Raw genomic sequence first — 17,487 nt, 5'->3', positions numbered from 1 at the left:
AGATGAAAACTAATTAGTCACAATAAGAAGTATAAGAGAAGTAAAAATAAATCCAAAGACAAATGTTCACAATTTCATTATGAAACTGTGTGTGTCTGTTGGCATGTTCCAGTAATAGTTTCCACTGCAGCACAACTCAACTGTTTCAACAATAGTTACGGTCAATGAGCTATTGTTGGATGTTTATTTTTTTCAAAATAAAAGACCAAAATGTTATTTTCTACTTTTCTTTTTTTTTTCTCCTGCTGTACAGAAATCGTAGTGAACCATGGCCTCTAAACCGAGGTACATACCAAACCATGGGTTTTGTGTACCGTTACACCCCTAGTTGTTCAGTCAAAATAAGACATTTAAAGACTTAACCTTTTACTCTGGGACATTATAATGGGCATTTTCACCAATCACTGACATTTTACAGACAAAATGATTAATTGTTAATGAAAATAATCATTACCTGCAGCCATAATTTCCACCAACAGACATATATTTTTAGTCGCAACATTTAAATGTTTTTTCTCACATATTTGAGATCTTTTCTTCCTGTGTCCAACTTGTATCATTTTTAATTCTGCGAGAGCCTCCAAAATTCACCGTTAAACTTTTCAGGACTTATCTAAGAGCTGTCATGATAACCATTTGTCTCACACCAGGAAATGTGTATTAGGGTGTGTTAGGGACATCTGTTTGTGTCTGCATTATTGTAATGGCTTCTTGTCATCTTGTGTGTATGCGCAATACATTTCCGAGTGAGGCAGGTGTTCCTCGAGGCAGTCATCACCGCCTCTTAAGGTGATGTGTCATCAGCGGAGCAGTGCCATCAAGAAAAATCCCCCTCCACTCACCTACCACCCCTCGTGCACCGTTGTATTTGGCAAGGGCCCTGAAAAACAATCATCCCGGCCATGCGCCACTGCTTCCCATTATCAGTCTCATTTACGCACATTTGTCTCTGCATTTTCCTTTCCTCCTCTGTCTTTCTTCCATCTCGTCTCCCTTTAATTGTCTTTGTCTTCTTTTGTCCCCACCATTGTTTTCTCCCTGCTGTGTTCTGCTTTCTGCCTCCTCTGTCTTGCTTCCCGCCTTGCTTTCTCTTCCTGTATCTCGTTATTGCTCATTCCTTTCTTCTGCTCTCTTCCTTGTTTCTTCACCCCCGTCCTCTCCTCCACATGGTGAAAACGTTCAGAGCTGTTCTCTCAAGTCTCAGCCCAATCTTCATTATCCGACTCCTTCGTTTTATCCACTAATAACCCATTCAACTCCACTCGCTTAATCTCTGTGTTTACCCCCCCCCCTCCAACACACACACACACACTCACATAATCTATAATTGAATCCTCTCGCACCCAGGAGAGCTGCTCTTTTTAACACCATAGCTCATCATAACATGAATACACACACACATACACACTTGCAGTTGCACTGCCTCCCTCCCTCGCTCTAACCCCATGCACCATGCCTACATTATTGTAACAGTAATTCCACTCTTTCTCTCGGCTCACATTTAATTAGCTGGACTGGTATCACACTGTGTGACTTCTGTGTCTTGGCAAAGGGAGAGGAGTCTGGGAGGGCAGTTGGGAGAAGGAGCTGGGGCACCACTTGAACATGACTTGTACAGTACATGCACTGAATGGACAACACAAGGCTAGCTTTGGCATGGCTTGAGTGGGAATACTGTCTAAGGAGAACACTGACGTATGAAGACTGTACAGCATCTATTGTCATCCTGTCCTCACATAATGTTTGATTTTGCTCTGGTGTAAATAGCAGCAACAAAGACTGAATGTGGAACAATTCATTGGTTTGTGTTTATGTGGCTGTTCCTTTGTCAATGTAAGATAAAACTTTGTCACGTTATGTCAACTTAAACAGAGCTACAGTGCCCAAAAATGTGGTGACATTTCTGTTCCATAAACAGAAGTTCCACCTTCTCTTACAGGAAGGGGGTATGATAATCAGGTCACCACAGACCGACCCACTTACTGTAGCCTACACACTAGGAGAATGCCACTTGAGGTTTATTTTTGTGGTAAAGTGTGATTTTCTTTAATTTTTATACTGTTATGATGTTGGATGTCAGTGTTAAACATGATCAAAGATCCAAAACTTGTGAATGTATGTAAAAATGCTCCCTGAAAGTGAAAAGCCCAGGCTTCTCTGAATGCTTCATTCGCAATGTTGCGTCAACTTCCTCCTCATAATAATGTCAAACAAAGACGTTTGCGCATGTTCACAAACAGCCGTCTGTTCTGTAGCCTTTGTTGCTAAGGTTGTTCCACAGGTTGTTCGCCTTGTCCACTCACATATTTCAGATAGGATTCTGGCTTAAACATGCACGGATGAACTTTAGAAATTTCCATTTCAAGTAAAGAACAGGAAAAAGGAAGTGAAGTCATACTACTGCTGTTTATTTATGTAGCATCCCAAGGGGCAGCTTTCAGGAGCTGGCTAATCAGAACAGAGTGGGGTCATCGGGAGGTGAGCTTTAAAGAGACAGGAGCTAAACTGGCCTGTTTCAGACAGAGGCTGAACTTAGGGGTTGTATACAAGGCCAGTATAAGATAAATAAGGAGTTTTTTTTTTTTACTGTAAATCATGCAAAGATGTACCAGTAAAGCTTCAGAATAAAAATATAGACCTGGAAATGTACATGATATGTCTTCTTTAAAAAGGCACTCTAGTAATTTAATGTTACACTTATATACATAAATTTAGTGGATTCACAAGAGACAGATTTAAAAAAAAAAAAAAAAGATTGTCCAAATTACAAATTAAAGCAAAGATATTCTTACATTTAGTGGAAGACGGGAGTAAACAAGGCATCATTATTGCTGTGGCATCTCCCTTATAAACCCATGCAGTAATGCGGTGATTACACATGATTAACCCAATCATCAGTGCTTTCACTGTAAATTTAAGAACGTTCAGTTCGACTCTGCTGCCACACTAATGGCGGCAGGCTAGAAAACACAACATATAAATCGGTTGACAGATTAGTCTATAGGTCAAGCAATGCCTACAGTTCCCTTAATGCTTCATTATACAAATGTGTCCACAGATCGTGTAGTGCTTCTTGACCGATAAACTGGTCTTCATGTGTTAAATTGGTGGAATGTCCTTTTAAGTGTCCCTTTTGTATGTACAAGGCAGTATTAGTGTCTATTTGTGCATGCAGGCGATTGATTGCTGGTTGTCTGTGATGCTGTGTATCTTAGCAAGACAAAACCATCTTGGTCCAGTGATCATTGACTCGCCGTCATCAACAAATCATTGCTCCACCATTGTTGGACATAATCAGACCTCTTGACTGACTCACCATCCATCCCCATCACTAGAGTTTAATATCTCCAAAGAGCTCTGAGTGTCTTTTTTTCTGTGTGTGTGCATTTAAGTTTTCCATTGAGTGTGTTTTTAAATGTTAATGTGTACACTTGCCTGCTTTATTGGCCTGTGGCGGGGGAAAGAGAGCTTGTTTACAAAATGATGGTGGTGGTCTAGTCTAAATTGGTCTCCTCTCATCCTCTCTCACAGCTGGCGGTTACATTATCTGCCATTACTATTAAACTAGTTTTAAAGAGGCACAAAATAAACCTTTTTAAGCACCTCTTAACCCTTTCTTAATGCAAATACAAGTTTGTTTTATACATTTTGAATAAGCAATATTTAGAGTTTCAAAACCCATGTCACATACACTCACATTTGTGAATTAAACAGAGCTTTTAATGGGGTTATGATGTTTCAACAGTAGGGGATCATAAAACCAGTTGAGTGAAACTTTAGAGGAGAAGTCTGCATTCAGTCCAGATTTTAGATTTTTCTATTTTAATGGAAGGAGAATATCATGTCATTATTGCAGAAAATGTGCAGCATGTGGTGCTTTAGTTTCTAGTGTCCCTGAAATACTGTCCTAACTGTGGGTCTCTAAGTCTTATTTGATGTTGAATCACGGCCAACATACTGCTGTGACTCTTAGACCATTTTGTACTCACTCTTTCTTTCCCTCCTCTCTCTCTCTCTCTCTTAGGTGAAATCAGTGAAGACAGGCTCAGTATTTTGGACTATTGGCTGTTGTCTCTCCTATTTCTATATGGTAAGAATAATTCACACACAAACACTGATACATACACACTGGGTACATACTTACCATAGGCTGGATTCCATTGATTTGACTTAATCAACACTTTTTTTTAGCTCAGTGACTCATTATCTCTGCCACCTCTGAAGTTAAACTTTTGTATTTGGTGTAAATATCATACAAATCAAGTGATTTATTGATTAAGCTTTACTATTTCGGGTTTAATTTATATTTTTGTCCATTTTGGTTAAGATTCTGTTTTTGGTTCTTATCAAATTTTGTCCATTTTTGCACACCGAAAGCAAATATCTCTGCAAATTTGGGCTGCCAAAAACAATCATTCATCACAAGCAAGAGAGGATTTTGTGATTCTTTTTAGTTTACATGTAAAATGAATAAAAACATTCTGTGTTTAGTCATGCACAAAAAACATCTGTGCACCGTTTTATATTGGTCTTGACTTGAGTTGAACATGCTGATTGTGTGGAACTTTGATTACGACAGCGGACATAAAAAAAAAACACTGAATTCTCTTACCGTGCTACAGGAAATGCTTTGTCTAGCTAGTCATACTTTTCTCCCCACTATGAAATCATTTTCATGTAGTGCATCTGCCCTAAGTGCTACCTCTGACATGTGCATGGATACAAACTGACCAAGGCACAGGAGATCTAAACTTTGCTTTCAGGAGTTTATATGTTGAATTGCAAAGCATGTTTCACCCTTAATTCCAATTCAGAACTGGTTCCAGATAATCAGCCCTGCTCCTGAGATGGTACTGTTGGGATCATCTTATGTTCAGCATGGACATGGCAATGTATGGATAAAAAGGAGGAGCAGAGTGGCCAGTGTTTTCTGCATTATTTATAAATTCAGGCACAACCCATCAGGGGGTTTATGAGAGAGCGAGAGATGAGATAAAAAGACGATTCCAGGCACACTGCCTCAGCGACAGATTGTTTGCATGTGTGTGTGTGACGGAGCATGAGCGCCTATGAATATCTCCAGCTTCTTGCCCATTCCAGGCTAAATCTCTGTGGCCGGCAGTGAGACAGATGTCAAATGAAACAGATTACCGAAATCCAGCTTCATCGATCACTTTGGGCCACAGCATCCGAGGGTGGCAGAGAGGATTGGAAAGACCAGGGGAGAGAGAGAGAGAGAGAGAGAGAGAGGAGTGATAGAAAGATGAATACAGTGTGAGACAAAACTGAGAATGGTGACAGGCTGAGGCTAAGGAATGGATACAGGGGTGGGAAGATAAGAAGGGGAGAAAAGGGAAGAAAAGAGGGGACAGCAAGAGATGGAAAGAAACAGAATAAGACAGGAAAGAGAATATATATTGAGGTGTGAAACTTCCAACGTCTTTTTCTTTTGCCGCACTCCTGACCTACTCCTGAAGCAATGAGAACATTGAGTTTCCATGCTTCTTTGTCCTTATTATTTCTTCCTCTCCTTCGCACCCTCTCTCTCTGAGGTGATGTGCTCTTCCTCTGTAATGTTTCTGCAGCCCACCCACTGTTGCAGATACGTTCTGTAGCAACAAACTAGGCTTGTATGTCTCCATCAAGACCACCAATCTACCGATCGCCCCCACTGTTTCCTTTTGGTCTCGCGTACGCTCGCTGACCCACGCATACTTTTCTACCACCTTATGCTGTCAATTTAATCAGGTTACAGCCAAGGCTACGTTTTCCCCATGGGACTTAATCGAATGTGACACTCGTAAAGCAGATACGGAGACAGAGAGGGAGAGATCCCCTGCCTGGATATTGGCATAATCAGAGGAGAGAGGACAGAGAAGGGCAAGATTAAGAAAAGGATCAGAGCAGCTGGACCCACTGATGGACAAGAGCCACAGGAACCATTTTGGTAAATGTGCAACAGCCTCCTTTCATCCCTCTGGGGGCGAGGGTAGTGTGGGTGAGGGGGAAAAACAGAGGACAGAGCAGAAACGGATACACGGATCAACTATACTGCCTGCATGCTCATCCAAAGCTTTGGCTTATTCTTCTGTCTAAATACCCCACTGTTCCTACTAGCAGAGCAACCTGTACCGTAAGGGAGCGTCATAAGCTCCTTTTTGCCCAATCGAGTATCACTTAAATGCTCTGAACACACAGCTCCTGGGGTAGATCTCAAAAAAGTCTCTTTGTTTTACTGCTAGCAGTGTTTCTCTATGGATGGAAATCGTGGTCAGTCAGTCCACCACTTTGGTTCAGACTAGAATATCTCAACAACTATTGGATGGATTACCCATCCCACCCACCCATTTCCTGCAACGCCGCCAGCAGGTCAAAGTTTTCACTTATTATGAGAAATATCTCAACATCTGCTAAATGGATTGACACACAATTTTGTATAGGAATTCATGGTTCCCAGATGATGAATCCTATCCCTTGACTTTTCCTGTGTTGCCAAAAGGAGGTTGACATTTGTGGTTTTGAGTGAAATGTCTCGACAACTTTTGCATTGATTTCCATGATATTTGATTCATTTCCTGATCAATTATAATTCTACCAATACCTGATTTATGACCAAATACCTGCAAAACTATCACATTTCCATCAGTCTCAGCTGTACACGGTGTTTAGTACTAATTAGCAAATGTTAGCAAGCTAACACGCTAAACCAAGATGGTTATCTAACCATCAACATATTTGCATCATCATTGTGAGCACGTTAACATACTGAGGTTAGTAAAATTAGTAAAATAAAATTGCAGCTCACAACTAAAATATCACTGTGATAAGAGCAAAAAGTAAGTAGAACTATGGCCTTGAAGTATGCCCAAGATGTAACCCTGACTCATATGCAGGCATACATACTAATACACATACAGATCTTCCACCTAACAGAGGAATATAGATTCACAAAACGGTCTGAGTTGTAGCCGCAACCCTTCTGGTGATTCTTAATTGTTAAATGTCTTTGCTTTTCTTCATCTTAAAGTTTTATTAATGAACCAGAAAGTCACTGCTGGTATTAAAGATGGTGCAGTTACTGTGACAAAAAAAACACACATTCATTTTCATTTTCTCAAATAAACAATGCCAAACCAGAGCACGTAGACAGACTTGGAACGCTTGTGCACACACACACACACACACAGTAAACCCTTCTCCCTGTTGCATGCTGTGTTCTCTATATCCTCTTCACAGTGGCCCCATGGTCATCAGATAAGCCCAGTATGAAATGCAGAGAGTGATAACGGCTAAAAGACTTTGCTCCAAACATTTTCTGATTCCTGCCCTGAGCTGGTTAGCCTGTGGCTGGAGCACAGGGTCAGCTTTTAGAACCATGGTTTCAAATAGAGCTTGTTCGTGTGTGCACACACACCGACAGCTCTGGTTTTGTCACAGGCATTCATCTTTGTGTGGTCCTCTAATGTGACCAGATGGCCAGTTTCTCCCATCCTTTCTCCTGCAGGTGATTTTGTGCTCTGCTGGTTTGACCACCTTTTCCAAAGACTCAAGATATAAATCTGCAAGTTGCATTTTAGAGTTTAGAAAGCTCAGATATATTCAACCTTGTGCTAGATATCACTAAATAACAAACACGGATGCCTTATGTCAGCTGAAGCTCATTATTGATTACCTTGCGAGGCAGCTGGATTTGCAAGATCACGACTTAGTGATCACACGAGAATCCATCTTTTCAGGCTACAAGTTATGCACTTGTGTCAGAACCACCGGTGGTTCAGACCACTCAGCTCTCACGTGATCTTGTGATCTTGCGAATCCAGCTGCCTCACAAGGGTAGACGGTGATAGACAGATGGTTCATGTAATCGCCTGCAAAGTATTTTTTGGAAGTGCCTGCACTTTTCCAAACAGTTTCCAAAGACAACTTCTTAGAGGGTTCTGTATAACAAACCATCTGGTGCGTCAGGTTACATTACTGACTCAGTGTTACTAAACCTTGCTTTAATGCAGTTTTAGTAAATACATTTTTAAACCCACACACATGCCAAACTCCGCCTATTATATAACTGTTACACAACAGTTGACAACTATTCCTTTAGTATGTAGATAACACTGCTGGTAATCTCCATTTTTAGTTCTCCAGTGCCCTGAACACTTGCAAATAGTGACTATGGGAAGTTTCCCACTGTCCTCCATCTTACTGACATGGCATTGAGCCTTTCACACTTTTGCCTAGTTAAGTATCCAAAGGGGAAAACAAGCCTAAAAAATAATATTGACTTTGATTCCCTGAGTCAATAATGCACCTTACTGATATCAGGGAGTCTAACCGGAGAGATCGATATTTTGAAGCAGCTTTATTATCAGGCTTATCCTGAAAAAGACTAGTGTGGTTGGCATGGTTTCTCTGGATTAATACATGCCATCATTTCTCAAACATGCATATCGATTCACAGACCTTCACAGCTAAGTGACCGGGCGACTAGTCTATCATGTCTGCACAGGCATGACGTACACCACATGTTGGACTACGCTCAATTTTGGTGTAAAAGAGCTGGTTTGATGTACTCTCTTATCCTGACTCTATCACACATGCTCACAAGACATGAATAACAGCAGACCGTGTTGTATTTGGTAATGTTTGCACGGCCAGTAGCCTCAGCCACCGTGTTACCAGCGTTATGTTTTCAATTAGTTCCCAGCCAGTCAACAGCAGAGAGACTTGATCAGCCACCCCTGTGTCAACACTGAAAATTAGTCTTAAATTGAAGCCATCTCTGGTATTCATTCAAGTTACGGTTCACATGCTACTAATTGGCTGTCACCATCTGAGAGAAAAGATGCAAATGACTGCCAAAAGTTAATTGCACCTAACCATTCAGTGAGGAACTTATTTAGGAGTTTTTTTTTTCTTTCACTCTCTGCCTTAATGTAGCATATTGATGTTTTATCAATTAGATATGTTAAGCTGTTTTTTGTCCTGTGATTGCATCAGTGTAATGAATGCTCTTCTCATTGTACTTCCAGTGGCAGGTGCAAAGGGGCTTTTTCTGACAAGCTGTTGCCAATAAAGGATCAAACAATTTGCTGCTATTTAGTCTCATTTCCTTTTTAATTCGCTCCCCTTCTCTTGTTTCTTCTTTCTCTGTTTCTAACACTTCCTCTGTCTCGCTCTTTCTCTGAACGCTTGCCTTTTCTGTGGTCTTTCGCTCTTTCCCCATGCTCTCCTGTCTGTCTAGTGCTCTCATAGTTTCCATTTGCCCTTTCGCTGTAGTCAAGCACAGGCAATTGAAAACTTGTAAGTGATGTTTTTGTAGAGTCGTTTTATAGCCCCCACATCCAGCGCTGCGATACTTAGCGGACCTCAAAACGGGCGAGGTATAATTTTAGTGGAGCTTCTAAAGTTATTGGTGCATCTCACAATTTACATCTAACATGTACAAGTATGATTGTCTAGTTTTTATAGATTCTATATACGTCAGTGTTTTACAGCTGTGTGTGTCTAATAGGAAAGAGGCAGTAAGATGTTTTTACATCCTTCTTGAATGATTCTATCCAAGGTGTGTATACTGGTGTAGGGGTTGGATGTATGTGGACTGCTTGTGTTTATGGATTTTTGACTCAGTTCAAATCATGATTGATAATGGATTTCATATGATATTTAAATTAGAGCTGAATCAATTATTTAACTAGTCAATCGACACAAAATTCATCTGCAATTATCGCCAACTTTGATAACTGGCAGGCAAATGTTTTGGTTCCAGCTTCTTCAGTGTTCATTTTTGCTGGTATTATATTGTATATCTTTGGGTTTTGGACTGTTGGCAGAACAAAATTAGAGTATTAAGTGCTATTAAGTATTTTCTGACGTTTTACAGAAAGAATTATTATCAGTCAAGAATCAATTGAAAAAATAATTGACAGATTAAAGGATAAGTTTAGTTTTTCAAGCCTGTTTTAAAACAATAGTCAGCTGCCCATAAGAACATTGAAACAGGTTTTACTTTATTTCTTCTATTCATACTGACCTTTAGAGGATCCAAAAACAAAATCCACAGTCCTTGTTTTGAACAAAAATGTATTTAAAAGTTTATCTGAGGATAATATTAGGCTTCAGCAGGCTGAGTTAGTCAAATAAAGTGGATATCCTCCACAGTCTGTCTTTTTAGTGAAAAAGTCCCTCTTTGTGTCTTGGCAGACAATGTTTTCCTGTTGCGCCGCAGTGGAAGGATAGTTACAAAAAGAGGGAATTTGGCACTAAAAAGACTATAACTTTGAAAGATATCCGCTTTAATTTGAATGGCTGAAGCCTCATATTAGCTTCAAATACACTTTTAATTACATTTTTACATGGAAGGAGAACCGTGGATGTTGGCCTCCATATTGAAAATGCATTATGAGGGATCTTTTAATGGCCAATATGAACAGGAGGAATGATTACAGCAAGAAAAACATGTGACAATGTTCATTTGGGCATCTGACTATTGCTTTTTTGTTGTTATTGGTTTTAAATTGTAAACCTATCATTTAATCCATATAAAAACAGTTTTCTCCTTTTATTTGTGTACTGTATGTGATGTAAATGCGTGAAGACAGTGATAAAATTTGAAGAGAAGTGGTTAAATTAAAGCGGTCGCAACCAGTAAACACATCCAGAGGTGTTGCGAGAGGTATAGAATTGATTGTGGTGGTCAATCCCTGTGGGAGTGGTGGTGGGGGGTGTGGGGGGGTGGGGGGTGGGGTGGCAAACAGCACTGAATTCACAGGCTAATTTACCATTGCAAATGCATGCAACATTGTGACAGACTATTCAATCTGCGATTTTAGTTGCATTTTCATACAGACCTTTTGAAAGGCGGAAAGAATGGCAAAAATCTCATGGTCTCAACTGGACTTTGATTAGTTCCCCTCATCCAGGAAAACCTGACACATCCTTCCTGCCAAGCTAATTTGTAGCATTTTAACAGGAAAGCCTCCACTCACTGTAAAAACAAAACGAGGCATAATTGACCATGTGGGACTTTTAAATTCTTTGAGAGTAAAGAAAAAATATTTTGTTAAAAAGGATGATGGATGATGTCCGCAGTAGGGTTGACTGTCTGTGTCTGTGTGTTCTAGGTGTCAGCATGGGGAGGTTATGTGTTTATTATCAACTTGATTCCCCTGCATGTGTTTGTGCTGCTGCTGATGCAACGCTACAGCAGAAGAGTCTACATTGGTAAGATGCACACACACACACACACACATACATACATACACACAAGCAATTAAACCAGAAATTTGATTGTGTGACTATTTTGAGACCTTCCCCCATTAGAATAAAAATGTACGCATAAAAACAAACCGCTACTCTTTCCTGTGCGTCTCCCAACATGTTTGCCCAAGCATTTGACCCTGAAACAAGCTCAAATGCCCAGTCATGCGCCTGTGTTCATCTCTCACCACCGTAAGCATTCCATCATCAGCAGTGCAGACATCCACACACCCACATACCGCTTAACAGTAAATGCAACCACCTGCTACCTGATCCTCTTCATTTTTTTTTTTTTTTTTTTTTTTTTTGCAACTACCAGGGGCAGAGCGCTGGTGGAGAGGATAGGCTTGTTATTCCACAGAATATCCCGGTTTCACAGAGCACGTGGCAGCTCCAGCACATTATCCGTTGGCTCAGACAACACAAGCTGAACCCTCCACCATCCACACACATCCATCGTCAGCTTTAGCCGAACGCTCGCGTCAGGCACTCCTGTTGTGGTCAAGATAAATGATACCATGTCAAGTATCATTTACACATGATTATATGTAGCTGCAAAGCATAGTCTTTGAGAGCTTTGCAAATAAATTGTGGCCTCTTCACAACGAGAGGGCTTTGACCTACCTTTGATCTATCTCCAAACTCTTCAACAGTGAAATTCTACCTGACGATGCAGTGTCGTCAGATGAAGTGGAATATTTCCTTCCGTCTTCTTTGTTCCTCAAGGATGTCTGCAACTGGAGCATCAGTTAGTAACTTCATGCACCTTTTTGGTCGCAAATGAGAGATGGGGGGAACTATATTTTTAGACGTTTTCTGTTGACAGAAATGTCATTAGATCCTGAAGCGCCTCCAATACCGCTCATCGTCACCCTCGCTAACATCTCGCAGCTCTTCTTTTCAGAGCCAGGTGTCTCTCAGTTACTATGAAGGAACATGTTAAAAGGAGAAGGGGAAAAAAAAAAAAAATCCTGTTTTAATAAAATGCCTCGCAGTCTATGTTCCCTCACAATTCATCTCTCTCTGTCTTGAGTCAATAGCAGATGTGTGAGAAAGAGATTGCTGAGGGCGGTCACAACTACTTCAAAAACGAAGCACACTCTTCAGGAAGAGTATGAAATCTTAATTAAGCTGGTGCGTCTGCGAATCGGTTCCCCTCAGCTACAAAGGTGGGAGTTGTACTGTTCTCAGCACCATCGTCTAACTCCAGGCCTCCCCGCCACACTGCGCCGAGCCAACTCCCATTTTCTCAGTAAATGACATTAGATTAGGTATTTTGTATTTACTCCCTCTGAGGTGCGACAGTGAAAATCAATAGACTTTAAATACCTCTATTGAAGTTGATTTCCCTTAGTTGGACCCCAACTGGAGTAGAAAGTTTTTAGTAGGGCAGTAGATTGTTATGATTGTTTGATTTTTTTGTCTTCCCTCTCTTTCTCTCTCTCTCTCTCTCTCTCTGTCTCTCTCCCTACAGCTTACAGCACTTTCTACATTGTGGGTCTCATACTGTCGATGCAGATCCCTTTCGTTGGCTTCCAGCCAATCAGGACGAGCGAGCACATGGCTGCTGCCGGTAAGTCCCACCGTCTTTACCTCCAGCGTTGGTAATCCCGCATTCTTCTGGGGAAAACAAATTCCCCTCTCGAAAAATATCAACATGAATGCCGTTTAGAGTCTAACGATGACGTCAGCAACTGTAGGAAAATGTTGCCGCCTGATTTTTTCCAAGCTGTGCCTCGATAATACCTTTCACACCAAAAGTTAGAGCTTTTCACAAGTATGTGAATGCAAAAGCAACATTTCTGAAGCAGCGACAAGCAGCTGCTGGGGGATTAATGCAACATTTGTCTTTGTTAAAATAGCGGGCCTTAGGCAAGAACCACCCATACGAACAGATTTTGTTGTCAGTTGGCGCATATGACTGATTCGTGGCATTCACCAAAGTTATGACTGGTCCAGCCAGACCTGTCATACGAGTCATGAACAAGTAGTTTACCTTTCTTCACAAAGGGAAAAACATTGTTTGAGTTAAGAATTATAATGAATCTCGAATTTAAATATTATACCAAAATCAATAAAATGAAATATATAACTAAAACAACCTGAAATGCAAAATTGATCATCTTTTCATCATATCATCATCATGGCATGCTAATTTACTGAGATTTTTTTTTTTTAGTGCTACAATTTGTTGCTGTCTGTCTAATTCAAGGGCTTGTCGACAAATTATTCTGACTCCTCAGAGGTTGAACGCACACACACGCACACATGTCAACTTCCAACCTGTCCTGACCCCGTAAGCGCTGCTAACAAATGTATGCCTCAAAACACAAGGGAAAAGGATTCAGGCTGATTGCTTTAGTTTATGGATTAAAGGTATGACTTTACATAAGCCACTTGCTTGTTATCCAAAGCACCTTATAGTACCCGATGCACACACTTTAAGATTGTTAGGCTGCAGTGGGAATTGAATCCCCTTACCCTGACTGTGTTAGTCATGCTCTCTCTGTAGAAAGATACTGGATCTTCTCAGAATACATTTACGAAATAGAAATAAGTATGCAGCTTCACAATCCACCCGTATGGATATAGCACTTTAAGTACTTTTCTTTTTTGGCGTGTGGGTAGTTTATTAAAGCTTGTTCAGTTTTGCCTCTCAAGAGTGGGCCCATCTGCTGCCTGACAGCACGGGTGGGTGCGTATGTGCGTGCACGATTCTTGTGTTCATTTACATCCAGACTGGGAGAGGACTGTCATTGGCAGCTTTAGGGAGCTCAGCAGCACCTTGTTTGAGAATTCTCTTAACTCTGCAGCAGGCGTACGTTGAAGTGTCCCTGTTTTCCTGGGTGTCTACAACACAAACAACATTATGAGAGGCTTTGAAGGATGCACTACCAAAAATCATCTCTGCCTCTCTCTGTTTTTGGCTCCCCACTCTCCCTATCTCTCAAGGAGTGAGTGTGTTTTTATGTCGCCAGGGTGTAGCAGCTGCTCAGAACATCTGGTGGAAGCATTCAGGGAGCACAGTGGGAGACAGGAAGAGAGTGACAGAGCCGTGGACCTGTCTGTACCGTAGAGATGTCAGTCCCCGAGGCAAGCAAGCAGGGTGGCATAGAGTGACAAGCGTGTTAGCACCATGGCGGCTCTCCAGGAGACGGGCAGGGGCTTAACCTTGAAAATGGGTGAGACCTGCCGTGGGCAGTGGTGGGCTAGCGGAGGAGTAGGGTGATTTCACACAAGGTTTGTCAAAGGATGGGAGGTGACGAAAGGGAGCGAAACCAGGCCTCTTTTCAATTTTTTATATCGAATTCACCAGACAAACAAAGAGACACACTGGAGAGAACTGAACTGAGAAAGTGAGGGAAAGTGAGCCAAGGAATGGAGGAAAAGGAGTGTGACCGAAGGGGCTGCAAAAGAAAGACAAGGCGAGGGAAGGAGAAGGGCTTATTTACCCAAATCGGTCTCATGCATTTAAAATATGTTGTCCCGCAGTATTTGTCTTTGACATCTGCATGAACAGCCAAAGGGGCCTACGAACTGCTTTGTCAAGAATTCTGCCACACTGACAATGGCACTCCTTAACCACGTAAACCTGCTTTGTACCCTGCAGGAGGCAGCAAGAATCAGGGCCTCTTCAAATATTCTGTACGGGTTTCCATTGTATGTTTGCTCATTCTTTTGTTGCCGTCTGTGTCTTTTCTCAGGTGTGTTTGCACTCCTCCAAGCCTATGCCTTCCTGCAGTACCTGAAGGACAGGCTGACCAAACAGGAATTCCAGACACTTTTCTTCCTCGGAGTCTCTCTCGCTGCTGGCGTGGTCTTCCTCACAGTGATCTATCTCACGTACACAGGTCTGTATGTCCGCTCGTATGTATTCACAGTATTTATTAGTCAGGAGGCACATGATACTTCTCATATATTGTAATTGGTGTGTGGAAAGATTGTTGAGTAGCTCAGCTAATTTTGAAAAACAAAATCTTCCTATTAACCTGAGTCAATTGTAACACTTTTGACGCCACAAGCTCCAATTGAGAGAGCATGAGAGCTGGTTAGCAACTGAGCAGAGACGTTTAAAGAGCTAAAATTGCTAAAACATATTGTAACTATATCAACTTTTATATAATTGTATCGATCAATGAAACAGTACTTCTAATAAGGTTGTGAAGGATGAATTAGTGTATTGTTTCTGTCCTTGCAAGCAGTTATGTCCAATTGCAGCAGTTTACTGAATGTCTTGCATTTTATGTTAACATGGACAGGCTATTATAGAAAACGGTTAGTCTGTTTTGAGATGTTATTACTGGCTATATACTTTATATATACGCGTGAGTACTCATGACTGCATATATTAATAAATAGTGCTTACCAGTAGGTTTTCACATAATTGGTTCATGAACGCATTGAGGTTATTGACTGCAGAGATATTTGCCTGCACAAACCAATAAATGTAAGGCAGCATTAAAGCAGATAAACGTAGAAATAGATGACACTGTGTCAGATGATAACAATGTTTAAGCTACTGTACTGCAAACAACAACTGGTTAACTTACATCTAGTATTTCCTGAGTTTTTTTTCCTGGTGAGTACTGATGTCTAGATCATGATTTAAGACTTGACTTCTGTGTAACACAGAAGGTGTTAATGTTTTTGGCCCCATCTGTATGTGTGTTTATTAGCACAATATGTTCAAAAAAAAAAAAAGGATTTTGGCTGAAATTTGGTTGATAAATAGCCCTTTTGTGCAAGGATCAGTTGACTAGATTTTGGTGGCGATCCAGATCTGGGATATCAGCCATTTTAGATTTTGTTTTCTGTTTTAATCCAAAAAGTTAGTGTGTTCATACACTATCCCCTGATGGTCTGATCTCCAGGCCTCCCAAATGGGCTGCTAATCAGTGCTCGGTTTATCAGAAAATTAAACCTGGAAGGCAAATGATAAACAAACTGATATGGATGCGGCAGCTTTGCAAGTCAGAGAACTATTCAGCGTCGGTAGAGGATTGTGCTCTATTGAGTGCCTTTTTTTTTTTTTTTTTTTAAACATCAGTGCACTTGTATGTGTTGTTTTTGACCGGCCCGGTTGAACCCTGATGCACACATCCAGCTGGTTGAACTTTATCCTTGTTAATGTTTTTCTCTTATTATATTCAGCTCTGCTTGGGTTTGTGGCCACAGCAGAGGCCTCAAGGTTTCAGTCTTTTAGCCTCTTTGCTATTTATTGATTTCATTTGTCTCCTGCTGAAGTGTTTATATATACGATGACATTCAGAACCTTGACCTATTTGAAGGATACACATAGCATAACATCTCATTTTGAAAGCACAAAGTGATGGAGAACTTGGTGTACAAAAAGGCACATAACACCACAGAGGCACAACGATTGAAATGATTTACAGCATCACACTGGCTTTGCATCCCTAGTGGTTTATAAATTGATGCCGGTTGCATGGAAGCTGATTTACATGTGTTTGTTTTGTAAGTAGAAAGCTCAATTATATGTACACATTGCTTTCAGTATGTTTTTGAAGAATATACATGGGTTTGTTTTTCTTGCTTTGATTAGATTAGCAAATTATTTACCCGCCTTCACCAACAATCTGGTATAATGTCACTCCAGATTACGTAAAACGCTGCAGCAAGGGCCTTTTGCCCAGTGCAAAGTGATGGTGGCACATTACATCTAATATTGGCATTCTGAGATTGGTTACAGGCGTCCTCTAGAACTCATTGGCCAGTCATGTGAGCGCAGACGTCCAATCTTGTGGGGATACTGGCTTCAGCTGGAGTCTGGTAAACACTGTGATCTGTCAGCCATCTGAACTGAGCAGTGGGAGTCAGTGACTGTTTGGTGGTGTGCCAGTTTTGCAGTGAAACTGCGCATGCCCTCCTCCGGTCTGTCAGACGTTTTCATCTCATAAAATCTCTGCAAGATAGTAGCCGGGTGGTTTTCCTCAGCATCTTGAACACGGAGCCAAGTATTGATCGGTTAAATCAGTCATCCTTTAAATCACCTCTCAGAATATCTCCTTCCCCTCACTTTTACCGCTTTTTATATCTTCCCCCCCCCCTGCTTTGGTTCAGTGCTTTCCAAAATCATATTTGAAAAGGGCTCTACTTTTATGATGAACTTCAATATATCATTGTTATTCTTAAACACATCAGTCAGTCTGTTTTTTTAAAGAGCAACAGATTACACGATACAGCTATAGATTGGAGCAAACGTGTCACAGAATT

At 41.0% G+C, this 17,487-nt stretch overlaps 1 protein-coding gene across 1 annotated transcript in view; it reads left to right on the top strand.

Annotated features, from left to right (window-relative positions):
* LOC121912805 (dolichyl-diphosphooligosaccharide--protein glycosyltransferase subunit STT3B) overlaps positions 1 to 17,487 on the top strand; it is an 82,184-nt gene that overhangs the window by 52,084 nt on the left and 12,613 nt on the right. The window contains exons 4-7 of the mRNA XM_042435245.1: positions 4,025 to 4,090; positions 11,118 to 11,217; positions 12,728 to 12,826; positions 14,958 to 15,104. Of these exons, the coding sequence (XP_042291179.1) occupies positions 4,025 to 4,090; positions 11,118 to 11,217; positions 12,728 to 12,826; positions 14,958 to 15,104 (412 nt within the window). The remainder of the gene's footprint in view (positions 1 to 4,024; positions 4,091 to 11,117; positions 11,218 to 12,727; positions 12,827 to 14,957; positions 15,105 to 17,487) is intronic.

Source organism: Thunnus maccoyii, chromosome 15 (assembly GCF_910596095.1).
Source record: "Thunnus maccoyii chromosome 15, fThuMac1.1, whole genome shotgun sequence".
NCBI lineage: Eukaryota > Metazoa > Chordata > Actinopteri > Scombriformes > Scombridae > Thunnus > Thunnus maccoyii.
The sequence above is the reverse complement of the archived record's forward strand: the minus strand, read 5'-3'. Positions and strand labels throughout refer to the sequence as shown.